This window comes from Cryptococcus neoformans (assembly GCF_000091045.1).
Source record: "Cryptococcus neoformans var. neoformans JEC21 chromosome 9 sequence".
NCBI classification, from domain to species: Eukaryota; Fungi; Basidiomycota; class Tremellomycetes; order Tremellales; family Cryptococcaceae; genus Cryptococcus; species Cryptococcus deneoformans.
In genome coordinates this window covers 940,714-965,000 of record NC_006694.1, presented here as the reverse complement: position 1 = coordinate 965,000, position 24,287 = coordinate 940,714, and the positions used below count along the sequence as shown (strand labels likewise).

At 49.5% G+C, this 24,287-nt stretch overlaps 8 protein-coding genes and 2 non-coding genes across 10 annotated transcripts in view; 3 read left to right on the top strand and 7 right to left on the bottom strand.

The window, feature by feature from the left end:
* Positions 1-452, bottom strand: part of CNI03580 (hypothetical protein) — a 1,665-nt gene extending 1,213 nt beyond the window's left edge. Inside the window, exons 1-2 of the mRNA XM_024657869.1 lie at positions 65-452; positions 1-8 (exon numbers count right to left, since the gene is read on the bottom strand). The exon at positions 1-8 is cut by the window's left edge and continues 1,213 nt beyond it. Of these exons, the coding sequence (XP_024513443.1) occupies positions 1-8; positions 65-245 (189 nt within the window). The 5' untranslated portion in view covers positions 246-452. The remainder of the gene's footprint in view (positions 9-64) is intronic.
* Positions 453-596: 144 nt separating this feature from the next.
* Positions 597-699, top strand: CNI03570. The gene has a single exon. It is a non-coding gene; the product is annotated as a tRNA-Leu (tRNA).
* Positions 700-992: 293 nt separating this feature from the next.
* CNI03560 (phosphoadenosine-phosphosulfate synthase (PAPS) bifunctional enzyme, putative) lies at positions 993-3,141 on the bottom strand. Its single transcript, XM_572607.1, has 5 exons — positions 2,951-3,141; positions 2,821-2,903; positions 2,594-2,769; positions 1,207-2,541; positions 993-1,151 (listed from the first exon to the last, which is right to left on the bottom strand). The coding sequence occupies exons 1-5, from the start codon at positions 3,062-3,064 to the stop codon at positions 1,114-1,116; spliced, it is 1,746 nt and encodes a 581-aa protein (XP_572607.1). The 5' UTR covers positions 3,065-3,141; the 3' UTR covers positions 993-1,113.
* Positions 3,142-5,570: 2,429 nt separating this feature from the next.
* Positions 5,571-10,740, top strand: CNI03540 (signal transducer, putative). The gene is made up of 9 exons (XM_024657868.1): positions 5,571-6,581; positions 6,634-6,754; positions 6,804-6,950; positions 6,998-8,515; positions 8,573-9,566; positions 9,622-9,720; positions 9,771-10,094; positions 10,150-10,317; positions 10,377-10,740. The coding sequence occupies exons 1-9, from the start codon at positions 6,274-6,276 to the stop codon at positions 10,493-10,495; spliced, it is 3,798 nt and encodes a 1,265-aa protein (XP_024513536.1). The 5' UTR covers positions 5,571-6,273; the 3' UTR covers positions 10,496-10,740.
* CNI03530 (expressed protein) lies at positions 10,596-11,459 on the bottom strand. Its single transcript, XM_572611.2, has 4 exons — positions 11,365-11,459; positions 11,009-11,322; positions 10,883-10,958; positions 10,596-10,842 (listed from the first exon to the last, which is right to left on the bottom strand). The coding sequence occupies exons 1-4, from the start codon at positions 11,434-11,436 to the stop codon at positions 10,819-10,821; spliced, it is 486 nt and encodes a 161-aa protein (XP_572611.1). The 5' UTR covers positions 11,437-11,459; the 3' UTR covers positions 10,596-10,818.
* A 182-nt stretch (positions 11,460-11,641) lies between these two features.
* On the top strand, positions 11,642-14,074 carry CNI03520 (conserved hypothetical protein). The gene is made up of 6 exons (XM_024657867.1): positions 11,642-11,876; positions 12,014-12,295; positions 12,354-12,470; positions 12,527-12,816; positions 12,868-13,548; positions 13,609-14,074. The coding sequence occupies exons 1-6, from the start codon at positions 11,649-11,651 to the stop codon at positions 14,057-14,059; spliced, it is 2,049 nt and encodes a 682-aa protein (XP_024513446.1). The 5' UTR covers positions 11,642-11,648; the 3' UTR covers positions 14,060-14,074.
* A 253-nt stretch (positions 14,075-14,327) lies between these two features.
* CNI03510 (conserved hypothetical protein) lies at positions 14,328-18,053 on the bottom strand. Its single transcript, XM_024657866.1, has 16 exons — positions 17,626-18,053; positions 17,137-17,535; positions 16,832-17,044; positions 16,656-16,775; positions 16,582-16,594; positions 16,465-16,534; positions 16,357-16,410; positions 16,275-16,302; positions 15,704-16,223; positions 15,595-15,647; positions 15,381-15,525; positions 15,242-15,318; positions 15,084-15,185; positions 14,907-14,973; positions 14,654-14,841; positions 14,328-14,575 (listed from the first exon to the last, which is right to left on the bottom strand). The coding sequence occupies exons 2-16, from the start codon at positions 17,232-17,234 to the stop codon at positions 14,563-14,565; spliced, it is 1,761 nt and encodes a 586-aa protein (XP_024513552.1). The 5' UTR covers positions 17,235-17,535; positions 17,626-18,053; the 3' UTR covers positions 14,328-14,562.
* Positions 18,054-18,164: 111 nt separating this feature from the next.
* On the bottom strand, positions 18,165-18,247 carry CNI03500. The gene has a single exon. It is a non-coding gene; the product is annotated as a tRNA-Met (tRNA).
* Positions 18,248-18,448: 201 nt separating this feature from the next.
* CNI03490 (sugar transporter, putative) lies at positions 18,449-21,050 on the bottom strand. Its single transcript, XM_572882.1, has 9 exons — positions 20,693-21,050; positions 20,491-20,616; positions 20,318-20,443; positions 20,054-20,264; positions 19,881-19,998; positions 19,524-19,832; positions 19,193-19,476; positions 18,892-19,138; positions 18,449-18,824 (listed from the first exon to the last, which is right to left on the bottom strand). The coding sequence occupies exons 1-9, from the start codon at positions 20,835-20,837 to the stop codon at positions 18,693-18,695; spliced, it is 1,698 nt and encodes a 565-aa protein (XP_572882.1). The 5' UTR covers positions 20,838-21,050; the 3' UTR covers positions 18,449-18,692.
* Positions 21,051-21,959: 909 nt separating this feature from the next.
* Positions 21,960-24,057, bottom strand: CNI03480 (Voltage-gated potassium channel beta-2 subunit, putative). The gene is made up of 14 exons (XM_572880.1): positions 23,889-24,057; positions 23,798-23,824; positions 23,710-23,744; positions 23,575-23,653; positions 23,496-23,522; positions 23,391-23,432; positions 23,197-23,335; positions 23,127-23,148; positions 23,022-23,080; positions 22,779-22,962; positions 22,473-22,725; positions 22,396-22,410; positions 22,209-22,316; positions 21,960-22,151 (listed from the first exon to the last, which is right to left on the bottom strand). Exons 1-14 carry the CDS (start codon positions 23,922-23,924, stop codon positions 22,110-22,112), a joined length of 1,068 nt encoding a protein of 355 aa, XP_572880.1. The 5' UTR covers positions 23,925-24,057; the 3' UTR covers positions 21,960-22,109.
* Between the last annotated feature and the right edge of the window lie 230 nt (positions 24,058-24,287).

The window sequence follows — 24,287 nt, the reverse complement described above, 5'->3', positions numbered from 1 at the left end:
AAGATAGACTGGGTAACTTTATGAATTTCCTGCAAGACTGAGTAAGAGAGATATGCATACTCACCTGGCATGAATGGTGGATAGATGTCGCTCTTGGAACCGATGAGCATGCCTCCGCGATGATAGTGTATTATCACAGGAACACTAAGAGCCCGACCATTCACCTTATCTGACGTATCAGGCAGATAAGCATCCAGCTGAAGATCATGTTTGGCATCGAAGGTGACGGTTATAGGGGTAGTCATGGTGGCAAGCAATGTAGCGGCGTTTATCCACAGGAGATCCTGTTTATCGCGCACATCAGATGTTTTTTTTTTAATTGGCCTGAAGCCATGTGTGGGCACCCAATACGACAACAGAGGGGTCCCTGTAACAAAGTACGGCGCAATACAACAAGTGCTTGTACGATGATTAACGGCTCTCCACTAAAAGCATATCAAGTTTGTTATAGGGTGCGGTAACACAGTAAAAACACTGTGCGCAGCAGCGTCGCGTCCATGAGGTGCATTTATCGCATCTCGTTTTTCAATTTGTGCTTACTAGGTCAAGACACTTTGGATTGGGTATCACCATCGTCAAGTGAACAAAACAAGGAAGGCGAGATGTGTGAGTGGTCTAAACAGCTGTCTTAAGGTAATCTTAGTATTACGTAAGCATCGGCAGTCCTCCGGGGCGTGGGTTCGAATCCCACTCTCGTCAGTATTTTTGTTTTTTGTTTTTCACGTAGCCAATCGTCGGTCTTTTAGTAGAACGGGCAGACTTGCACTTATTTGTCGTGCTACGTTCTGGTTTGCTTAACRAGACACACCTTATGATTCATCTTGTATATCGAGACGCTTTGAGACTGACCGAATAGGAACGTCCATTTATTAACTTGGGTTATTACATATGGACGAATTACATTTTGCCTTCACCAGTTTGCATTAGTGGAGAGTTGTTCACCACCACTTGACCTGAGATAAGCTCTTAAGCAGAATAACAGTGGCCGCAACATGGTATCAGTAATATGCATATGTCATGTAAGACCAAATCAATACAGATGTACTTCTAAATGTATGCTCGCTTCAACACCCAAAAAATCCTCGCCTACAACGCTACAAATTCTTTTTTGATTTAAACAAGGTTCTGGCTTTCGAGGATCATAATGATGGCTGAAAAGTAAATTGTTAGCACTATTCTAGCGTTGCAAATCACAATGAAACTTACAGTGGACGATCTCGGGAACAGTGTCATTCCTCAAGTCGCAGACCAAATCGGCATCCTCGGGGGCCTCGTACACATCATCGACACCAGTCAAGTTCTTGATCTCACCAGCTCTGGCAGCCTTGTACAATCCCCGCCTGTCGACCTTCTCACACCATTCCAAAGGAGTAGCGACGTGGACCAAGAAGTAGTTGCCGCCACCGGAGCCGACGACCTGCTTCTTGAAAGCCTGTCGGGACCTCTCGTAAGGAGCGGTGGGGGCGGCGATGACGGCGGCGCCGGCCTTTGTAAGCTCGCCCGCAACGAAACCGATTCGCTCGAGGTTGATGTGCTTTTGCTCGGGAGTGATAGCACGGCCAATCTGGGGGTCGAGGTCTGACCGGAGTTCCTCGCCGAGGAGGAGGGAGACAGATCGAGAGCCTTGCTGTTGGAGGGTAACTTGAAGAGCTCGGGCAATGGTGTCCTTACCAGAGTTGTGAAGACCGGTCAAGAGGATGGTGAAACCCTGCTGGGGTCGAGGGGGGTAAGATTCTCGGAGAACCTTGACGACACCGGTGTAAGAGAACCAGTCAGGAATGGAGGCACCGGTTCGGAGTCGCTTTCGGAGCTCGGTACCAGAGATATCGGCGGTGGGGGTGCCCTTGGGGACCTCGTCAACGGGCTGGTACTCGTCAGAGCCGGGAAGGTAGGTCATGGCCTGGAAGGGAACCATCTCGATCTGAAGCTCATCCTTGAACTGGGTAACGAGCTCCTGGGCGTCGTAAGGACCATAAAAGTCCTGACCCTGAGAGTTCTTACCGGGACCGGCATGGTCTCGGCCGACAATGAAGTGGGTCGCACCAAAGTTCTTTCGGATAACGGCGTGCCAGACAGCCTCCCTGGGACCAGCCATCCTCATGGCGAGGGGCAAGAGAGCAAGGTGGGCCATACCCTCGGGATAAGAGGGCATGAGAGCCTGGTAGGCTCGGACACGAGTGTAGTGATCGACATCTCCGGGCTTGGTAAGACCGACAACGGGGTGGATGAGGACGTTTGCTCGTCGTTGACGGGCAGCTCGGACGGTGAGCTCTCGGTGGGCCCGGTGCATAGGGTTTCGGGTCTGGAAAGCGACAACCTTTCGCCAGGCGAGCTTGTGGAAGTGAGCTCGGAGCTCGGCGGGAGTGAATCGGAGGGGAACGTAGTCAAAGTGGGTAGGAGCTTGGATAGCCTGGACCTTACCGCCGACGTAGAACTCCTTAACGTTGTTGCGGAGGTAAGCGACGGAAGGGTGGGCGATGTCGTCAGCTCCCATGACCTTTTCAGCCTCAATAGCCTTGTTAGGTCGGTAGATGTCAGAGACTTCAATAGATGGTCAGTATTGTCTCTTGTGTCTTCTGCAATACGAGCTCACCAGTAAGGATAGCAAGGGCAGCATCGTCACGGGGGTCTCGGAGAGCGACTCGGCCGCCCTGCTTGAGGCCAAGAGTGTTGATGTCCTCCTGGGAGACGTCGAGAGTGATGGGAATGGGGAAAACGTCACCGTGCTTCTGACCGTTGTAAGGGGCAAGTCGGAGAGTCTCAACGACACTATGGGCGAGTTTTAGTGCTGGTTTTTGACGACATTGTGACCCCACTTACGAAGTGTAGTCCCGCTCGTTCATGAAACCCTCAAGAGGGGAGAAACCACCGTTCAAGATAAGCTCGAGGTCACACAATTGACGCTGTATAGTGTCAGCCACTTCTCAGCGCATATGTAATTCTGACATACCTCGGTAAGGAAGATGTCGTTCAAGCTACGAGCTTCTTGGAGAAGCGAATCGTGAAGAGCAGCATCGCGGACAAGGAGGTCCTTGAGAACACCACCGTGAGGAGCGTTAGCCATTTTTGCTGTTGTAGATGTGGTTGGGTAGCTAGGTAAGCTTTTTTTTAGTAGGAGTGGCTCGGAAGAGAAGGAGAAACAAGAAGCGAGCGGGTGTTTTTAAAAGACGGAAGGCGGTTTTTTATCTAAATTTTACATGACAGATGGTTTGTTTATGGGAGATGTCATCGAAGCGGCGGCGATGAAATAACTGCACGAAAATCTGGAAGATTATCAAGATGCCGGCCATCTACGCCGCCAAAAATCGATCACGCAATCTCAACGCCATTTTTATAAACTGGAATCAAAATTATTGCGCAAGGCGGTTATCGCCGGCCCTGGGTCAATTATTCCCACAGCTTTTTATTTGGGAATTCTATCAGGCACTCATGAAGCTATAGTTAATTAACATCCACCTCGGACCGTTTATAACATCGCGACGCGTTCGAACATCCATCAAATGTTGGAAGAAGAGAAGCCGGGCCGAAAGCTTCTTTCGCAAGTATCCTCCACTGCTTCTGCTTCTTCCGCATATAACTATACCCATTCTTGTAAAGGCCCCGTCAATGAATGGGCCTCGATTAAGGTGAATAAATCAACTGTATCAGCAACAAGAGAAGGGATCATCGCATCGCATGGCATCAGTATGGTCTGAGATCAACATGTCAATTTCCGTGAAAAGGTTTTAATAGTGATACTGACATCCCGACTGATGTTTGTCAGCTTTGATTCGAAGATCAGTTACTGATGAAACCTTTAGATGATATTGTTGTGCTACGAAAGATGAATGAACCAAGGGAATGGATCCTGAATGATCTCTTTTTTGCAATGGTCCCTGTACAATAATGACAACATCATGAGGGCAACAGACCTTTGAATGATTGCTATGGTAATTTCGATGACTTTGTGGGTTATCCCGTTGTCATAACCAATGATAATTGATTGAGGTTTGAGGAGGGGGAAGGAGGATACGGAAAAGAAGGGCGACGATTGTAGCATCTTCTCACGGTGATTCTTTTGGCTGCCAGCACGCCGCCGCTGATTCAGTCATGAGGATCAAAAGGTGTTACTACAATTGCACGAGGATAACAGATTTGATGATGGTATGGGTCACATTAGAAAACAGGCATAGAAGCAGGATTGCATATCAACGACTATAGTTCTCATATGTGTGGTAGCGCCCTATCTAATATACACCAACCATTACCTATGGTCAACGACATCAGCACATGTCTCTTGTCTTCACTTGATCGATGAAACGCAAAGACGCAAAGAACAGTTCAGAATTTTCAGTGTTTGAATACAAGCCTCCCAGCAACTTCGATATCGTTGTTGCTCAACAGGGTTTTGTGTGTTCATCTTGACTGCTCTTTGTGTCTCAACCACGTGGAGAAATAGGTTACTCACAATTGACTTGTATTGCGACAATGCGGATATGATGGCAGAAAAGAATGGAGGGAGGGAGGATGAAGAAAAATAAATTGTTCTGCGTGACAGGTAACTGACGAAAGATTTATCTTGTCCCCCCTGTTTGGAGCTTTAATTAGTCTATTAGAAATATACTTACTTTGTAATTTTAAGGAATAAAGAATATTACATAATCAATACTTGACGCGACTTCCGACACAGGGAAATTCAACAACAACAACGGGTGATAGCTTTCATGGGGTTGTTTATCTTGTGCTCAAGTGCGACATAGAATCAGCCATTGTAGAGAGATCAATGTTAATGATATGTACAGTATAGCGACGTTTGACGTCCGAGATTGCCGTGCGTCCGAATCACGTGAGCACGAGTACTAGATACTTCTAATACAACACCTCATTTCCACTGTTCTCCTTCAAACATGAGTGACAAATGCGAGAAGGTCTGCTACACAACTTAGCAGGGTGGCTTCCGGTCATAATCCTGTGGATGGGATAGCCTTGCTTGGCAAACTCTTCCGTGATGATCTCCATCAATGACGACGCTCATCTTGCCGACAGCAGAGGACTTATATAGCTCGAATTGCCGTAATTGCAAGCCAGTCTACAGGATAGTTTAGTACGAGCCTCCCATTGATTCCCGTATGCTTAGTCCACTTAAAATGTGGCGTTACACTGTGGGAGAATCAGATACAGATTGTTAGGGGCCTTACGCTTCGTTGATGCTGCTGGAATGGAGATAAGGTTTTGCTCGGCCTAATGTGTCGGGAAGGTGTGCCACGGAATGCGCAGTTATGGCCGACCTATACGTGCAAAAAGATGATGTGAAGTAGTAGTAATGTAATGGTGAAGAACAGGTATATGCATCGAGCGAGAGGTTGATGATTTGACGTATTTATCCGGAACGTCAACAAAGTTACTAGCGTACGGCCGTTTCTCCGCTTGTTTTTTGTTGTATTAGCTAATTCTACATACAAACCCAAAAAGTTAAAAACTAATAAGACCCATCTTAGCTTATTAGTAAGTTGGCGGGTCGTAACTTTTATATTCGAAACGGACTATTTGTCGATATTGTCGGCCCACGCGTCTGTTGTTCCTCGGTCTGCGGTGAACTCAAGATCCAAACCACGCAGATCTTTTTCTACGCCTCTCATACGTCCCCCCTTCCCATTGCTAGATCCTCCTACTTCTTCCGCGAGTTGTTTTTTCTTGTCTCGTCTACGCGCTCGAGAACAAAGAATCACCACCCGCCGACGCGACTTCCAGCCCCCGAACTGTCGGTTGTTTTTGGTCGGCCACTATCCCTCTTTCAACTCTCTCTCTTTCAACCGCCGTACATCTTCCAACCAATAGTACCTGTATACAGACATCCACAACGATTTCCCACTCACCAGACGCGTCCACACCCTTTCTTTCAGACCTCGATCGCCCGGAAACCAAAAGTCCAAAACACAAGAACACGCGTAGAAAAACGTGCAAGACGAACAGCCTCTGTTTACTCCCGTGTTCTGGATTCTTGCCCGAGTAAACGCAGTGCGGGTGGACATCCTTTGGCTCTTCTGCCTGGTTTAAAGGCAATTCTGTGGACTATTGCGTCGTGCAAGTGTTCTCAGGTAAGCTTTGCGGTGTCGAGACCCTTTTGACGCGTAAAAAGCGGGCAGTCGTTTGTTTGGAAGCTGGGGCACGGACAGCTTGTTCCCCCTCTCACCTTGCCGTCTTTCGTTGCGACAGCCATCTTTTCCTCTGGTCTCTCTACTCTCTGCGTCGTCGCCAAGCTGCATGTTTTGGCAATAATCTCGTGTGCCCATAATGTCAACCCTCTCTCAACACTCCACCGCCCCGCTCAACACCAAGAAAGCATCAACCAAACCTCCATCCAATATTCTCTCCCCACGCGTCCCTTCACCGACTAATGTGCCCTCATCTGTTGGTTCCCCAAACCCTCAGCATCATCACCACGATCACATGCACGCGCACTCTCCTACAGGGGCCAAGTATCCCGGCCTCGGTATTTCGCAGGGAGAAGGTTTCCCTCCGATGAACGGGATGGATGCTAAATGCGGAGGCTGTGGACTTATGATTGACCAGGAGAGCGGGGGAGTCGTTGTTGCTTTTGGGTAGGTGGAACTTTTTGGATGCTGGAATGATGAGCTCACGCGACAAGTTTAGATCGTCATTATGGCATGTCGATTGCTTTAGGTGTGCCAAGTGCAAAGAAAAAGTATCGGCAGACACAAATCTCCTCTTGCTGTCCGATGGCAGTCCGGTCTGTGGTAACTGCTCTTACCAAGTAGGTGCCATTCCCATTTTTAAATGGGTAGTTCCTAACGAGAATACAGTGCTTTGTATGTAAACAAGCCATCACCGAAGAGGCCATCATGACTGGGGATGAGTCATACCATGCCCATTGCTTCACTTGCAGGACATGTAAACGGAGGATTGAAGAGCTGGTCTTTGCAAAGACCAGCCAGGGTATCTATTGCATGGTCAGTTCTTTGTATTCTATCCTAGTTTTGTACTGAGAATCTTTCAGTCATGTCACAACGAACGAGTCGCTAAGAGCCGGCGACACGCAGAAGCGAAGCGACAAAGGCAAGCACGCCGTGAAGCAAAAGAACGAGAGAGGGAAGAAGAGGAGCAAAGACAAAAGGAAGAAGAAGCACGTCAAGCTGCATCATCCAGCGGACAGGCACCTCCCTTAAACTACCTCAACGCTGGTCATTCGACACCATCGTCCATGTCTCTCAGCCATTTTGCACAAAAACCCCAATCGAGGCCACATTCACCTTATACTGGTGTAGCGAATGCGGGGAATGCCTTTGAAGATGCCGAGCGTGAGAATGAAAGTCGAAGAGATCTGGGAGTAGTTGACAAGCACGTAAACCCGAGGTCAGCATCGCCTGCGGGCAGGCAGCTGATTGAAGCTCAAAATATGCCACTCCCCGCATCACCGTCGGAAAGTAATGACGGTCATCAACTCAAACCTTGTGCATCAAGCCCTCAAATCCGTCCTTCACCGCACTCTGTCAGCCAGTCTGGTTTGGGTGTCCCAACTAGTAAAGCTGAAAAGAGACGTTCGATCAGCCCCGGTATGACGTTCAACCTAGATGCGCAAAATTCGACATTTACCGAACAGAGACTGGGTGCTTATCCGCCATCACCCTTGAGATCGTCCTTTACGGATGGGTCTGGTTCCGCTTCCAACGAGCAAAGACCGGTCAGATCACCCACGTCGCCTTCGCCTGCACCGTCGGGAAACCATGCGTTCCCCTTCAAAGATGGCTCTGGTTCGGGTGCTCAGCTGCAGCAAGCGCAAGCTCAGGGGACGGAGCAGTTGTCTCGTAGTGGCTCAACAGGTGTAGCCAATCAGCCACCAGCCAGGACTAGTTCCTTGCCTGAACATCTTGCCAATCGCGCTAAACCTGATGAACATGTCTGCACGGAGCCGCATTCCTCCCAACCAAACTCTGCAGAACTTGCCCCTGTTGGGCCCAGCAAGGCGCAGCTCATTGGCGAGGCCCGCACCCCGAAGCTCCATACGCCTGATCTTCCCCACATGTCATTCTCGCTATCCGACCCCGACTTTGCCGTCATTTTATCCAACATGGATCAGTCCCCCCAAAAGATAAAGACGGGAGAAAAGGTGAGGCCAGAGGTGGAAATCCCGAGCGGAGAATCTGCGCCTTCTTCACCACCCGTGTCCTCTCCTTCTCTGGCTCGTAGTCCGACCCTTGACATGCTCTCGACTATCGAGTCTGATCCCCAGTCTCGTTCCCAGCCGGTCGCTCTCGGCCGTTCCCGCCTTTTACCGAATGATCCCTCGCCTCATATGCTGAACAGACGTCAAGCGTCCGGAGACAGTTGCTTCTCTGTGAAATCCCGTCATGGGGACGGAAGCTTTGAGAAGTTGGTGGAGTTGTTGGCGGGGGCCAAGTTTAGAGAAGAGGAGAGTGTGAATGTTGACGTGGCGGTGTTGAGTGGGATTGTCAAGGAGGTGGAAGATTTGAGGGAGGCAATGGTGGGTTTGAAGAATAGATATACCGGAGCCAAAGTAAGTCGTGTTTTACCATTTATCATTTTTTGAAGACTATCTGCTGATTGTCTGTAGCGATCGAGTCAGCAGTATAGCGAAGGACTGTCAGTCGCTGGTGAAGAATACGACAAGGAACGGTCTAAACGTACCGAACTTGAAGCCGAAGTCTCTCGCCTTCGCGCTCAACTCCATTCTCAGACGGCTCGCCTGAGCGTCATCTCTGGCGACGAGAAACGTGCGGAGCATATGAAGCGCCGTAGCCGCGACCTTGCGAGTAACCTGACCGGGCTGGAGAGAGATATCTCGAGGTTGAGGGCGGAGAGGGATATGAAGCTGGCTGAGGTGGACGAGCTGGCGGAGAGGACACCGGGTGCCGTGCTCGATCCTGGATCCCTGGCACAGTCGCTCAGTGTGAGACTGGAGAGCATACGAGACCAGTATGCTACCGAGCTCGAGTCACTTTCGGGCCAGGTGGAAAACCTTGAACGTGAGATTTCGGAACTTCGGCAGATCAAGGAAGCCTCTTTGGAAGAATCGGCGGCGCTGGCTGCGAAGAATGAAGATCTTGCAGAGCTGAATACCCAATTGACGAGGCAGACTGAGGCTTTGCAAGATACGCTGTCGAGAGTGAGGCCGCCGACGATATTCAGCAAGGGGAAAGGGCACCAGCTGCAGAATTCACCGAGTCTCGCCTCGCTTACTGGCCAGGGGCTACAGGATGTGCCCGAGGAGACTGTGACCGCGCGGGTGGTCAAGGTGTCCAAGCCTGAGCCTATTGAAGCTGCGCCCGTCAAGAGATTCAAGTGGTATAAATCTTCAAAAGGGCCGGATGCTTCCAATACACCTGCAAACATTTCGAAGCCCCTGGCACTCGATGTTGGAAAGACGAGGGGGGGCATGACGCTTGGTGTAGCTGGGCTGGCCATGGGAGGGATCGGGGGAGGCGCACGGCCAAGCACAGAGTTTGGCATGAGGGATCATGCGTTCCAGCAGCATACGATGATGAGGTTTACGAGGTGTGAGCTCTGTGGGGAGAAGATGTGGGGGTTGCAGGAAGTCAAGTGTTCCTGTGAGATCTTTTTTTTTTCTTTTTTTTGTTTGTTAGTATACTGACACTGTGCAAGCTTGTGGTATCGTGTGTCATAGCAAGTGCGCTGAAAAGCTGCCGAGAGGATGTACAGGGACCAAGGGTGCTGTGAAAGATGAGCCCGAGGGGCCACTGCGTAAGTGAATGGCAATTGTGTGGATGGCAAATACTGATGACGTTGTCTAGCGCCGTCCATGTTTGGCCGTCCGCTTGTTGAGCAAGTCTCTGCAGATAAACAGTCTGTACCAGTCATTGTGACCAAGTGTATCAATGCGGTCGAAGCTGTGGGTATGGAATACGAAGGGATCTATCGGAAAACGGGCGGGTCGTCGCAGTCGAAACAGATTACTCAGCTCTTTGAGCGGGGTGATTACGATGCGTTTGATTTGGCGGATGTTGATGCGTTTAATGACATTTCGAGCGTGACGTCTGTGCTCAAGACGTATTTCAGAAGCCTGCCGAATCCGCTGTTTACACACGAGTTGCATGAGAGTTTTGTGACTGCTGCCAGTAAGTCTTGGGGGATGAGCGGTGGTCAGTTGACTGATATGTGATTTTTAAATAGCCATTCGCGATACGAACAACAAGCGTCAGGCGGTGCTGGCATTACTGCATGAACTCCCGAAAGAGCATTACAATACGCTCAAAGCGCTCATGCTTCATCTGAACCGCGTGACGTCGTACAGTGGTGTCAACTTGATGTCGTCTCAGAACCTGGGTGTCGTCTTTGGGCGTAAGTGTGGTTTTTTAATAGACGTATGGGTACTTTGGCTGACGGGTGGTGGTATGTAGCGACGCTCATGAGATCGTCGGATCCCAATAGGGAGTTTGGAGACATGGCGGGCAAGGCGCTGAGTGTTCAGTGGCTGGTGGATAATGCCCCGTCCGTGTTCACACTCGACCGTGATTAGTAGTTTTGAGGGTATACCCCGTTCCCGTTGATTCCCTTTTTAGCATTCTTTTTTTTTTTTGGACTTTGTCGATTCACGACCTGTTTATGTCTTGGTGCGGCTTGTTTTTTTCAGTGTTTGGGCGCGGGGAGACGGTAGAAAGTAGACATTTTACAACGCACAACACGTTCTGTGCTGGTCCGCAGGTCACTTGGTTTTTAGCTTTTTTTGGTGGATGTCGATGATGCATATGTCAGTGGCAGAGCGAGCAGCGAGCAGGACAACGGCAGAGAATGGCATATCTCTACTGAAGAGACTTGAGAACCTTGTTTAACATACGATCTCTATTGAAGAGACTTGACAAAGGCCTGCAAAGGGTCAGCGGCGTCGCAGACTGGAAAGACTGACCTGCTCGAGCTTGGCGACCTCTGCCTTGAACGCCTCGACTTGTTTCCAGCAGTCCAGTGGCCTGTCGCCGTTGGCCCTGCAAGTGAGTATCAGCAGCGTGCGCAAAGAGTCGGGCGGGTCACACACCGGTAGCACGTCTCGACACCCTGCCGCGCGAGCTTGACGCCGTCGCCCTCCTTGTTCCGCTTGTCCTTCATGCGCTCGATCTTTTCCCTGATGTGGTCGATATCGCTGGCGAGGACGTGGGCGCTCATGCCGGGCTTTTCCCTGTCGAGGTTCTCCTTTTCGAGGGCGGCGGAGATGGCGCTGAGGATGTCTGCTTCCTGTGCGCGGAGGTGGGCGGACTCGGCGGCGAGGCGGCGGCGGACGACGTCGTCGGTGGTGGATGTGGGCGTGGGTTCATGGGGGGTGGATAGGCGGGAGATGAGGGCGGGGGAGAACTGCGGGGGTCAGCGGGGGGGGGGGCGCGGCGGGGGGCTCACCTGAACAGAGGTGTTTGGTTCCTGAGGGTGGATGAGCTGGTCCGCCGGCTGGGATGACTGTGCTGCGCCCATTTTGTATGCGGGGGGAGGGGGAGGGGGAGGGGGAGATGGATAAAGGTGGCTGGCTAGGGTGGCCCGCGCCTACCGCCTGGGTGTATCTCCACGCCTATCGCAATGACCTATCGCCACGCCTATCCCTCTCCCCTATCGCCACGCCTATCCAATACAAAGAAGCGTTGCCACCCTCGTGTCTCCTGTTCCCCCTCCCAGTTCTCCCCCCCCCCATGGCAGCATACCACGCACTCGCAGCAATGGCCAACAACCCCCCCGCATCCTCCATCTCCATCCGGGGCGCCGCAGCAGCACCCGCCCGCGTGGTCGCCAATGCCCTCCGCGGCGCCGGCATCTCCGCCAGGTCGCAGGGCATGGACGTCGACGGCGGCGGGGCTCGGGGCGGAGACAGGCCGCGGGGCATCGAGAGGAGAAAGAGGTCCTCCGGCCCCCTAGACCAGGTAGGTTCGTCTTGCACAGATCCCGGGCGTACACTTTTCATCGCCATGCATGAGACAGAGTGCTCACCATTCGGACCATTTCCCTCCCATCCCGGCCTCTCACGTCCCGCCGCCGCATCCTCATCGCACGCCTCCAGACCGGCCGGCATCGACCGCCACAAGGCGGGCCACCTGTCGACAGACCATACGGCAGGTCCGCCCCTCTTCGCGGCACAGCCAGAAGAGGCGCACGCGGCGGTCTCTCCAACCCAGGCCGCGCACCGTCCGGCACTCCCCCAGGCATCTCCGCCCTCCGACAAGCACCTTCAAAAGCCGAAAAGGACCACGCGAAATCGGAACTGTCAAGAAAGCTGTCGAGTGCAGAGATGAAAGCGTGGCTGGAAAACCGCATGATTGCCCCCGGTGTACTTGACATGTCGGTGAGTGCGGTCGCGAGTGTTCATCGCATCTTTGGCAAGCGCTGATAGACAAACCCAGAACCTGCCAAACGACGAGTGGATCAAGTCGAACGGAATCTTCCCACCGGGACATCCCCATGCGCCCCCCACCGCCGGTCTAGTGTTCTGGAGACTTATCGACCAGACATTCCAAAAGGTGCCTCTTTGCTTTTACAAACTGACCAACATGCTAAAGCTCTCGATCAAACTTAGACCGACAAGATTACAATACACACCCTCTCCCTTGCCAACAACAACTTTTCCCACCTCAAACAGCTCGAAAAACTACCCATCTGGCTGCCCGACATCCGCGCTCTAGACTTGAGCGGTAATCCCATCAACCATATCTCCGAGCTCGATAATATCTTGGCGTCAGGCGAGAAAAAGGGGAAAGCGAATGCAGGCATGGGCAGCTTGAAGAGTCTTGTGGAGCTTAAATTGAATGACTGTCTTTTCAGGGAAAAGACACTGGCAAGACCGGACGGAGAAGCTGTTTACAAGCAGTACGTCTTCTCTCTCCCCAACATGAAAGACGCTATGCTAACACCCAACAGTGAGATTCTCCGACGATTCCCAGGTCTAAGGATCCTCGACGGCGTCAGCCTCGAACGCGTCATCTTCCCTATCGAGCGGAAACCCAAGGTGAAGCATACGGAAGAAGAAAAAGCGGCTCTTATCGCGAGACCGTTTTCCTTTCCCGTCGAGGTCAGACCCGACTTTTTCTCTGAAGAAGCGGCGAGGAATTTCGCCATGGCTTTCTGTGCAAAGTTCTTCCCCTGCTTTGACAACAACCGCACCGAATGTCTCCCCGCGTACGCACCCAACGCCCTCATCTCCATCGCCGCCAACACCCTCACCTCCCGTTCTGCCCAACAGCAAGTCGTCCTCAAATCCCGGCTCGACCGCCCGAACCCGGTCCCCTTTGAACCGTGGATCAACCTGCCCTCACGCAACTTTTTCCGTAACGCCACCTCTATCCACCAACGCATGGAGACCCTCAAAACAGCGGCTGACCCGGCGCAGTTGGCCGAATGGTGGGAAAAGGCGGTGCCGAGGACGGAACATCCGTTGACAGAGGCCAGCAAGTGGTGTTTCGAGTGCTGGGTGCTGGATAGTGAGCGGGGGCATGTCAGGCTGTGTCTCATGATACAGGGACAGTTTAGAGAGTTGCCGTCCGGCACGTATCGGTCCTTCTCCAGGACATTTATCTTGGTGGAAGCTCCCGAGGGGTCTCCGTGAGTCCATCATTTAGTCCCATACCTCGCTTGGCTGACCATTGAAAAAAAAAAAAAAAGGGCATTCAACGCTGGATACCCAGCAAGTATCCTGTCAGACACCATGATCGTGCATTCCTTTTTCGGTACCGGCGCATTCGACACAACCCGGCCGCTGGGTATGAACGGCGTCACCATCCAGCCGCCTTCTATCCCATTCACCCCTTCTGCCGTCCCTGCCCAAGCTGCTTCCGGTCTTGGTAGTGGCGTCAATCCATCATTATCCTCTATCAGTCCAGGTGCCGGTGCCGGTGTCGGTCCCGGCGCCTCGCCAAACGGATCATCATCATCAGCCGCCGCCGCGCCAGACCCCACAACCCAACAATCACTCATCTCCCAAATCTCCTCAAGGACGGGGATGAACGCCCAATACGCGGGCATGTGTTTGGTGCAGAATGGATGGGATCCAGAAGCGGCGATCAAGAATTTTGAAGAGATCAAATCGTCGATTCCGGCCGAGGCGTTTCAGTAAAACGTTTCGGGCGTGGGGGGGCGGGGCGGGCGGGGCGGGGCGGGAGGGGGGGGGGGGCGAGAGGGCGAGGTGTCATTCATTTTCAGGACTGCAAAACGCAAATCACAAATCATCACGGAAATCATCGAAATTTCCTCCAAATAAACACATCGCATCAGGTTATCTAAGGCGCGGAACATTGAAGCCAGGAAGAGGGAGGAGATACGGAATGAGGAATTTGTTTGGTAGGAGAGGAAAAGGCGTCGGGTGTCTTTGGCGTAGTAATACTCAAACTTTTCATTTCGAATTTTGATCAGATAATCATCATATATGTATTTGTTCCCCCCTCTCCGAGCATTGCACTTCTATATTCTTTTCCCTGCTTAACAAACTTCTATATATATATATATAAAATGACAACAAAAATAGATGATTAATTAGACATCTCAACGAACCTAAACCCTTTACAACTCTATAGTAATTGCGTATACGCCCCCTGCACATCCAAGATCCCAAGAAGAGGATCAAGTAGAGTAACTACCATATGCATCAGCCTTTTGTTCTCTTTTATTTAGGGCTGACCTATTTTTAAAAAAATTAAAAATTAAAACTTACATAAAGAAAGGGTTCTTCATATCCGTCGTATCCTCCGCTCCCAACTCTTGTCCCCTTTTCTCAATCTCCTCCTCACTCAACCCCATCTCCGCTATCGCCCGGGTCTTCTTCCTGTTACAATATTCGAGCCAGATGCGCCAGATGACGATCGTGGCGAATTCGACGCCCATACAGCATGCGATGGCGATCTATATTTGTGTACAAAGTTTAGTTATTATGCGGTGAGGGCAGCGGAAGAGATATGGAGACGTACGGTGCCGGGAATGTAGTGTGGGGCATCTTTGGCCTTCATCACTTGAGAACCAGCAATGTTGCCAGTGCTAATAAATGAATAATTTGACGTGTATTAGTCGCTATTTACTTCTGGTTCTCCCCGAGAAAAAAAAAAAAAAGACGAGAGAAGAAAAGAAGAAGAAAAAAAAAAACTCACCAGTAAGCGATAAAGGTCATGGAGCTCATGACACTTCGTTTGGTACGACCGGCAGTGTTGGAAGAGATGAGAGCCCATGCAGAGAAGAGAGGGACAACAAAGCTGGATCGGGGAAAAGGTCAGAGAGATAACTTGGGGGTAGCAAAGTCCAGGCTTACGTGACTGTCATAAAGTACATCCCCCACTTGACCCATCGGTACGTGTCGTCCTCGGGAAGGAGAGCGAGGAAAAGGAGCTGGCCATCAATTTATTCTCAGCTATTGATCCCAAATATCAACTTGGGGGAGGATGGCTTACGCCGATGAAGGGGAAGACGGTACTGATCATCATAAAGTACATCCTGATTCCCTTGAACTTGCCTGTCAGGATACCGATAAAGGCGAACCAAAGGACAGAGGCAACACTTCGAGGGATACCGTACAGAATGACTTCACTTTCAGTGCTGTTATTATTGCACTTTTCGTCAGCTGATAGGAGCTCCTGGCACGAAAACGCGATCGGATAATCTTACAAGCCAAAAGATTTGTTGATGACAGTACCAAAGGTAGTAAGAGCACCATTACACTAAAAAGACATGAGCATCCACCAACGCACAGTCACATGCCCACCACTCTACTCACCACAGACGACATGAAGGCGTTGATAAACTGAAAGTACAACACGGGATCCAAAAAAGTTTCACAAACTTGGTCCCACTTCCAGGTCTTTCTACCAGTCAAATCAGTACCAGCATTGTTCTTCATGACTCTGGCACAGGCTATCCTCTTCTCCTCTGGCTTTAGCCAGCTGACCTCATTGGGAGTACCGAGCAAGAAGAAAGCTACACCAGCAGCAAGCAAAGTTTGACCACCGAGGAAGACGGCAATCCCTCGCCATGCCTCGAAACCACCAGGGTTTCTGTTGGCAGCTTTGGCAATACCGTACATGGTCAAATCGACAACGATACCCCAGCCGGCGTTGGCACTCTGGAAGACGAGAGAACGAGAATTGTGCTCTTGGGTGGTGTACCAGTTGGCAATGATAAGGTTGAAACCGGGGCTGATTGTGCATTCAAAAGCACCTTGGAGCAGTCGGAGAACGAGAAAAGGTGCAAAGGACTTGAGGAAACCTTGTGCAAGGACAACGATACCCCAGCAAAACCTGGTGGGTATCGGCTTGAGCCTTCAGCGGATAAAGAAGATATATACTCACATGTAGATTGTCAAGCACTTGCCCATGTCTGGTATTTTGTCAGTTCGATTCTTGGGATTTTGGCCCCTGCCCATAAACTCACTAAAGCGTTGCAGAATGATGTTTGAAGGGAACTCGCAAATACCATAGGCCGTATCTGTGAATAAGACGATAAGTGAACTGGTCGCTGGCCATCAAAGTTTTTGCTTACAGAACACCACAGTTAAGAGAGAGTATTGGTTACCATGCATACCGGTATCAGCTTGCACGCCGTACAGGTTCTGTGTGTCGTCAGAGAGGGTTACAGCCCGGGCGTACGCTGACATACCATGGTACCGAGACTGCCATAAACTCTTTGTCAGTATCATCCAATAGCAACTTATGAATGAAACAAATACGTACCCGGTCTTGTCCGTCTGCTGAATACCATAACACCACCACATTAAAGGCAAAAGAATCCAGTCCACCTTGCGCTTGAGCTTCTTGTATTGTTCTTCTGTGTATTCATCGGCCATCAGAAGACTTGAAAATCACATTAGGTGATAGGTTTGCTTCAGTAATCCACAGTCATCACTCACGCATCTTCGGCGATCTTGACTTCCTCTACCGTCACCAAGTTTCCATTATCGGCAACAATCTGCTTCTCATCTGGGTAGTCATCCAGATGGAAATTAGTCAAATGGTGATGGGTTAAGCTTTGTTTTTTAATCTCGTCAGACATGTTGAGCGTCGTTTCGTGATACGTATATGGTTGTCGTGACTTTCGAAGGGATGTTTGCAGAAAAGTAAGCCTGCAGCAGTCTGTCAGATATCAGACTTGTCTGTGGTGATGTGTCTGGGTTCAGTAGAAATGGGTACAGAAGACACTTATACCATTACTTGCCTATCAGCTGAGACGTTCTGTAAGGCAGATAAGCCCTGCTTCATATTTGAAAACAGGTCAGACAAAAGATAAGGTGGGAGCCAAGAGTTAAAGGCCATATCCGACCGCAGTTCGACCCCATTTCCAAGGGCACAGTTCAGGACATACGAGATAAGAGCAATTAGCGTCCTGAAGAAAGGACGATTATCTTTCGGTCCGGTATTTCGGCCTTCGGCATGATCATTCAGTATCAGTAGATTTTCCCAGCCCGCTAATATTACAGAAGCATGTTTTTTGATCCTAGTATTAGGATAACACTGTAATGTCTGAGCCTCGAGAGGTTGTTACTAACGGCCGTTTAAAGCAGGATTAGAGTGCGAGCAATAACAAAGAAAAAGGCAAATAGGACGAGTTGAGTTGCTAATTAATATCAGCGCTTGATGATATGAATTCGGTCATCTTGCTTTTTTAGTGGAGCCTTGGCAGATAAATTGACCGTGTTGCACATACCGTACCAGCACCCTTATCAGAAAATTAGCCGCTATTTCCGGTGGTCATTCCCACGTTATCTTTCACTGATACTTTTCCAGCGCAACCCACATCCACCAGTGTCATGTTTGAGATATGCGGCCAATAAACAACTTGTAAGGGCTGGCGCTTTGTAAATCTAACTCATAAGCTGTGAGCTGCGACGACACCACGTACTAGCGTGAACTATAAAGCACAGGCATTAGAGGGCCGATGATATAGATAAGCAGGATGGCCAACGAACACGTAGTGGTGGTGGACGCATCAGGTGCAGGAGATATGACAGAACGGCGATGCCTGTTTATCAAAAAATTGTAATTGGAGGAGGTCTAACTGGACTGGATGAATAAATGATTGTTCTAGAACGACGTAAGGCTGTATAAGATGTACGAGGTTTACGAAGATATCCATCTCTTGGCTGAAGGACTCGAGCCCTAAGAAAAAAAAAAAGAGGCGATCCGTCCTAATTATAAACTATGCAGCTCGACATATAAATAAGATTTTAATAATCAAAAAGATTATAACAGCGGCTGGTTTCGATCCAGCGACTTCAAGGTACCCAAATAAATATGAGCCTTGCATTCTTCCTCTGAATTACGCTGTTTCATAATTCTAAATATAAAGGATACCATATACAAGTAGTATAAATGGGCAGTGGTAATATTTTGTTGTAGTTTTAAAACCTTGTTGTATTTATAATTTTTTACAACCGTGTCCAAAGTATAGTTAGATGTCGAATGGCTTTGCCCAGCCATATTAAGAAAATGCCATGACCAATATAAATACGTGAAAGGATATGTGAAAGGCATGAGCATTTATGCATAACTGCTGCCGACATATATCCACCGAGATCTAATATAATTCTATTACATTTATGAAGACACAACCTAACAAAAAGATGAAACGATTCTTAAACCCGGATTCCTTATCATAAAACAGATCTATAAGATCCTAGAGTTATAAAACTTGTATATAGAAGATGGTACTCTTTGTTGCCAACAAGATGCTAAACGCTTTTCCCATCTCCTTTAGAAGATAATTTGACAAATTTAGGCCTTCTCGACGTGGTCAGAGACGCCCTTGTCTTCACCGACCTGGTGGTGAAGGGCGACATCGAAAGCGTTGACATGGGTGCTGGCGAACTTGCGAGCAGAGATCTTGCGCTCAAAGAGCAAGTCAAGCTGTAACGGGGCGCATCAGCATTTTGTTTCCCTCGCTTCAGCATCATCATGTGAAGAAAGAACTAACCTCCGCATAGGTTCGGCCGGAAGGTTCCGGTACACGGAAGTATGCGTAGATAAGACAGAGGAAACAAGAACCGGCCCAGAAGAAACCAGCGTAGTTGCCCCAGTTCCAAGCGGTAGGGTTGATCATGTAAGGAGTAAGGACATTGCAGATGATGGCAATAACGTTGTAGGCAGCACGCCCGAGAGCGACGGTCTTGATCGAGAGTCGTCGAGAAGCAATTTCACCGACCAAGGAATAAGCAACGGTACTGCAAAGCACCCTGTTAGAACTGTTCGTGAAAAGTGAAAAAACGGTAACTTACCCTACAGTGCACTGGTAGAAGATAGCCCAGACCAACATGAGAGAACCAGTAGCCAAACCAGCTTCCCTTTGCTTAGAATCCGGGATCAAGCCCATGAAGCCCATGATCAAGAGAGCGACAAAGAGACCAGATAGACCAATGAGGATAAGCTGCCTTCGACCGAACCCAAGGGCCATAAGACTCCAGGCGCCAAAGACACCGACCATGTTGATTGCGTACTGTCCCATAGCGAAATCGTAAGGGACAGTACCCGTGAGACCAGCTTGCTCAAAGAAGTAGGTACTCTGCTCGATAATTAGTGATATTCTAATTTAAGTAAGGCTGTACTTACGTAGTTACTGAAAGTGTTACCTGAAAGGTTCTGCATACTCCAGATGGCGCAAACAATTTCAGTACGACGGAGGTCCACACCCCTGAAGCAGTCCAAGAAAGAAGCACCGGAAGTAATGTCCTTTTCGAGTTCAGTAGTGTGACGGATCATGTCGGCAGTCTCATCAACGTCATAAGAGACATTGCGTTTCGGGGAGGCAAGGCGCATCAGAGACTTCTTCGCTTCTTCCAGTCGGCCGTGTCGAATCAACCACCAAGGAGATTCGGGAGCGAAGATGACACCCGCGAGAATGAGAGGAGGCCATACCCACTATAACCCCTGAGCAATGAAGACGGTCAATAAGTAATCGTAACTCACCTGAACAGCATAAGGGATACGATAAGCCCACTGATCATCACGTGAGAACATAGCCCTGATGACCCCGACACCTATGAGCTGGCCCCAACCCCAGCAGAAGTTGGCATAACAGGTCAAGCTAAGCAAAAGGTTAATATAAAAATCCGTTGCTAAAATTTGGCGAGTAGACTTACTAGCCACGAAGAGCGATAGGGCAGACATCACTGGCATAGGAAATGGCAATAGACTGGAAAACACCCCAAGGAATACCGGCCAAAATCTCACCTGCAAGGAGGACTTGAATGTTGGGAGCGCAGAAGAAAATGGTGATAACAGCCGCAAGCCAGAGAAGACTCGCTATAAGAACCTTTCGATAACCATATCGTTCAGTGAAAATACCGTTGACTGCAGGAAAAGTAAGTGGCTACAAAAGATTTGAGAGCGTGTACACCACTCACCGATCAAACCAATGATCTGCCCACACTGGGCACCGTTTGACAGCCCCGTTTGCCATCGTGCAGGAACCTGCCAAGTACCGTCATCGAGTTCCACACCGAATTTTCGGTTAAAAGGGTCAAACGCGTCTGTGCTCCACGTAAGTGAGATCCATAGATTAAGGAATGAAACTTACAGAAGTTACCAAGTAAAGAGATGTCGTAGCCTTCCATGGCACAACATGAAGAGATGAGGATAGACCAGGCGATGGCCTTGGGATACAATCGGAGACCCTCTAGAAGAGTCATGTTCTGTTCCTTTTCTATAAATCCAGGCACGTATTAGCGATTTGCATCTACAGTTGAGACACGGAAAGGAAGGGAAGAATGTTCACTTACCTGTTGCGGCGGCAGCATTGGCGTACATGGCAGCCATTTCCTTGTCTTCCTGCAATAATAGTCCATCTTCAGACACCTTGCGAGAAGGACTGTTGGGGACATTCTCGACAGAAGTCGAGGTGATAGCAAGGTCTTCACCGGCCATATTATTTATTCGATTGGGCTATGTGGTGCTGGGAGGATCGAAAGATTGGGATCAATTTAAATGTCGAGTGATGAATCGAATATCGAAATCGAATTCTTTAGAAAGATGGTTGTTTGGTGGGAAATACACAGTCAACGTCGGCCGTTGTTGGAGAAGAACTGGTGCGCGGAAGAGATTTTAGAACTATCTAGAATTGGCTCAGGTATGCGATGATGAGAAATATCCTTGTGGGGACCCAGAGAAATTTCGCCTATTTATTTATAATGCGCGTTTTCTTCGTTGCATCCAACCTCCATAGATCTTGCATGGACGGACTGTTTCAATGACGGCAAAGAATGTTGCGTTGTTTGCAACAAACGGACCGGTCACCGATTAGTGAGTCTAGTTGTATGGCACATAAAGAGTAGCTGGCTGAGGCCGTCGAATGATGAAGGCGCAATAGAGAATCTGATGCAACAGCGAAAGGAAAATCAGATACATGTATTATCCGTAACGCAAGGCCGTTCCTTATGCGGCAAGGGAATGGCGGCTTAATCCCTGAGATCCCAAACCCTGGCTCAGGCAACGGTCGGGTATCGTCTCTGCGTTTCCGCCTGTAAACTTCGCGGACAGAGCAACATGGTAGGGTAAATTGAGAGGGGAACACAAGGTCTTCTGGTCCCGTGACCCAAAACGACGGCCACACTTTGCCGAAAGTAACCGGCGCGACTCAGCTCGACTCTATCATATCGATATGCGATATGATTAGGCCAGACCTCCGTATCGGACCCGTTCACGGACTGTTAACGAATCGAAATAGCATGTATTTCATGGATCCTCGTCATTATCAGCAGCAAAAGCCCTGTGATACGTTCTGATACGGTCCGCTCGCCGGAAAGGTCCGTAGATAACCACCGTATCTCCCAATATCCGCCTTTGTGGTGTATGGAGCCCCCCTGATCGACGTAAAACAGGTCGCCAGCTTATTGTGATGTAAATTATAATTGAATCTCGATTTTTCCGCTTTCGATCCGTACGGGCGTGTATGTCAGTCAGCTGTTCAACAACTGCAACGCTATATTTGGTCTTATAGTAGGCGTTTTAATGATCGGCCGAATTCCCGACCTGTTTCCGAAAAGGAAGTAAGGCGATCATTGTTACTTTCATCTTTACTAATCTCTTGCCGCTATAACCTAGACTACGAAACCGCCTTTAGACTCTTTTCAATTGCCAATCGCCTTTATAGTATCTTCCTTGCTTGTATGAGGTTTAATCCTTTCCGGGGTCTCGCCCTTACATAAGCTGTCCGTCGGTCGTAAGTCGACCGTACGAGGGCTATGTTTGACGATTGTCAGGGATAAACAATTGCTTTGACTTTAGTAAGGTACCTACCGGAGGGTCAGGCTTGTTATCAAGAATCTTCTCAATCTCCTCCATAACCTCAGAGGTCAATTTAGGGTAGATATCAAGTGCCTTTACGTTCTCCTTGATCTGTTCGGGCTGTGTGCCGGGGAGACGTGAGTCAGCTCAAATACTGTATTGACTTCGGACGGCTTTGCCGACATAATGATCACCTTACCTTGGTGGCACCGAGCTGTTGTCCATATGTCAGAAATTTCAACTCTATAACCTTGGACCGTGTCGTAAATTACTCACAATACAAGTGGACACTCCCTTGTGCTTCAAAGTCCAAGCCAAAGCAAGGTTGGTCATTGAACCACCAAGCCTCTCGGCGATCTTAGTGAGCTTCTTAACTTTTTCAATCTTAGCCTTGCCCTCGGGAGACTCGAGTTCCTTGATACGCTCGTCCATCGCGCCTCCGAGGTTGTGGTGGTATCGAGAGTCTTGAGGAATACCATCGTTGTATTTGCCGGTGAGCATACCAGAATCGAGAGGAGACCAGATGGTACTGAACTGAGTAGTAAGTTGGATATTCCGTCCCAATCTTTCCAGCGGACTAACCTTCCAAAGTTTTCGTATCGCCAGAGAGGCTCGTATTCTGCCTCAAATCGCTCGCGATGAAGCATAGAGTAATGAGGTTGCTCAGCAACGGGACCGACCATGTTGAGTCGACGAGCAATCTCAGTGGCTTGCTGAATCTGCATGGCCGACCACTCAGACGTACCCCAGTAGAAGGTAAGACCCTCTTTTCACGGCAAAATCAGCCGTGTTATTTGGCATAGGTCTTGAGAACAGGGGACATACTGTCAATGAGGTAGTTGAAGGCTCGAACGGTCTCCTCCAAAGGAGTGGTTACGTCAGGTCTGCGATGTATCAGTAGTTGCTCATGATTGTTCTTTGGCTACTAACCGGTGAGCGAAGACAATGTCCACTGAAGGAGACGTCAGCTATCAGGATGTAACCTTGAACAGCTACTTACCATAGTCGAGTCCAAGCCTCTTAAGAGACTTGTTAACACCTTCTATGATGTGCTTGCGGCTCAAACCACGAGTGTTATGCCTCTCCTTATCACCAGTGCCGAAAAAGACCTTGGTGGTGACGATGATGTCGCTTCGATCCTTTTTTGGAAAATCAGACATCTGAAGGGTTCCTTGACGCCAAAGCATTACTCACCCAGCCAAGCTCCTTGATAACCCTGCCCATCTGGGACTCAGACTATAGTGGTTCAACAGTTAGCATATGGGTACAGCTTACAGCTGATACCTCATCGCGACTCACCTCTCCAGCGGCGTAGGCCTCGGCATTCTTGTGACGTGTAAGTCGTTGACTAAATGTATGTTCTCCGCAACCAACTCACGTCAAACATGTTGATACCACAGTCGAAAGCAGTCTGCATCAGCTCCTTGACGAGGTCACCCTTTTGGTTATATCCAACGCTGAACATCTTATCAGCACTGACGATTTAGGCGCGCTTGCTATATGGCATGCTCACGTCAACCATCCACCATAGCTGAAAACGGGAACCCGCTATTACTCCCATCATTACTCATTCGCTTGTACAATATCTTCGTTCAGCTTACAAGACCTGAGTTTCCAAGGTTTCGGTACTATAGACATTAGGGTTAGAAAGACAGTCAAACAGCGCTCGTGCGAAATAAGCGCCCAGCTTACAAGCATGTTCTTGGGTTCGAATCGCTGGCCGGACATTGTGCTATAAACTGCGCGCCTTGGGGCTATAATAGATGCTCTTAGTGAACGCAACGTAACGGATAGATCAGATGGATGGATGTGCCAAAGCTCGAGATCGTCCAAGGTTGTTGGGGAATGTCCTCGAGTATCCAGAGTATGGAGTATATATAGACCGGGCGGCGGGTTATCTGACATCCATTCAGGGTAGGTAGAAAGGTGGAGGTGGAGGTGGAGGTGGAGGGAGGTAGTGTCGCTCTCAGCCAATCAATTGGAGGAAAGAAGAGCGGAAGCAAATGCACAATGATACACCCCGGGGAACGATGACGTTGCGACTTGCTGCTGCTGGGAACACTTCCGTAAACCAAGCCGTAAACAGAACGA

What these genes read in the sequence shown, in the direction of transcription:
- CNI03520 (XM_024657867.1), top strand. Translation starts at nt 11,649, where the DNA reads ATGGCAGCATACCACGCACTCGCAGCAATGGCCAACAACCCCCCCGCA. An exon ending in CCTCCGGCCCCCTAGACCAG is followed by an intron (nt 11,877 to 12,013) that starts GTAGGTTCGTCT and finishes GCACGCCTCCAG; the next exon opens with ACCGGCCGGCATCGACCGCC. An exon ending in TCGACCAGACATTCCAAAAG is followed by an intron (nt 12,471 to 12,526) that starts GTGCCTCTTTGC and finishes GATCAAACTTAG; the next exon opens with ACCGACAAGATTACAATACA.
- CNI03560 (XM_572607.1), bottom strand. Translation starts at nt 3,064, where the DNA reads ATGGCTAACGCTCCTCACGGTGGTGTTCTCAAGGACCTCCTTGTCCGC. An exon ending in ACGACATCTTCCTTACCGAG is followed by an intron (nt 2,904 to 2,950) that starts GTATGTCAGAAT and finishes GACACTATACAG; the next exon opens with CGTCAATTGTGTGACCTCGA. An exon ending in AACGAGCGGGACTACACTTC is followed by an intron (nt 2,770 to 2,820) that starts GTAAGTGGGGTC and finishes ACTCGCCCATAG; the next exon opens with TGTCGTTGAGACTCTCCGAC.
- CNI03540 (XM_024657868.1), top strand. Translation starts at nt 6,274, where the DNA reads ATGTCAACCCTCTCTCAACACTCCACCGCCCCGCTCAACACCAAGAAA. An exon ending in GGAGTCGTTGTTGCTTTTGG is followed by an intron (nt 6,582 to 6,633) that starts GTAGGTGGAACT and finishes CGACAAGTTTAG; the next exon opens with ATCGTCATTATGGCATGTCG. An exon ending in GCAGGAAGTCAAGTGTTCCT is followed by an intron (nt 9,567 to 9,621) that starts GTGAGATCTTTT and finishes ACACTGTGCAAG; the next exon opens with CTTGTGGTATCGTGTGTCAT.
- CNI03510 (XM_024657866.1), bottom strand. Translation starts at nt 17,234, where the DNA reads ATGGCCTTTAACTCTTGGCTCCCACCTTATCTTTTGTCTGACCTGTTT. An exon ending in GTCAAGATCGCCGAAGATGC is followed by an intron (nt 16,776 to 16,831) that starts GTGAGTGATGAC and finishes GTGATTTTCAAG; the next exon opens with TCTTCTGATGGCCGATGAAT. An exon ending in AAGTGCTTGACAATCTACAT is followed by an intron (nt 16,224 to 16,274) that starts GTGAGTATATAT and finishes GATACCCACCAG; the next exon opens with GTTTTGCTGGGGTATCGTTG.
- CNI03480 (XM_572880.1), bottom strand. Translation starts at nt 23,924, where the DNA reads ATGTCCGGCCAGCGATTCGAACCCAAGAACATGCTT. An exon ending in TCGAACCCAAGAACATGCTT is followed by an intron (nt 23,825 to 23,888) that starts GTAAGCTGGGCG and finishes TAATGTCTATAG; the next exon opens with TACCGAAACCTTGGAAACTC. An exon ending in GAGGCTTGGACTCGACTATG is followed by an intron (nt 23,149 to 23,196) that starts GTAAGTAGCTGT and finishes CGTCTCCTTCAG; the next exon opens with TGGACATTGTCTTCGCTCAC.
- CNI03530 (XM_572611.2), bottom strand. Translation starts at nt 11,436, where the DNA reads ATGGGCGCAGCACAGTCATCCCAGCCGGCGGACCAGCTCATCCACCCT. An exon ending in AACCAAACACCTCTGTTCAG is followed by an intron (nt 11,323 to 11,364) that starts GTGAGCCCCCCG and finishes TGACCCCCGCAG; the next exon opens with TTCTCCCCCGCCCTCATCTC. An exon ending in AGGTCGCCAAGCTCGAGCAG is followed by an intron (nt 10,843 to 10,882) that starts GTCAGTCTTTCC and finishes GACCCTTTGCAG; the next exon opens with GCCTTTGTCAAGTCTCTTCA.
- CNI03490 (XM_572882.1), bottom strand. Translation starts at nt 20,837, where the DNA reads ATGGCCGGTGAAGACCTTGCTATCACCTCGACTTCTGTCGAGAATGTC. An exon ending in CCTATCGCTCTTCGTGGCTA is followed by an intron (nt 19,999 to 20,053) that starts GTAAGTCTACTC and finishes CCTTTTGCTTAG; the next exon opens with CTTGACCTGTTATGCCAACT. An exon ending in GTATCCCTTATGCTGTTCAG is followed by an intron (nt 19,833 to 19,880) that starts GTGAGTTACGAT and finishes CAGGGGTTATAG; the next exon opens with TGGGTATGGCCTCCTCTCAT.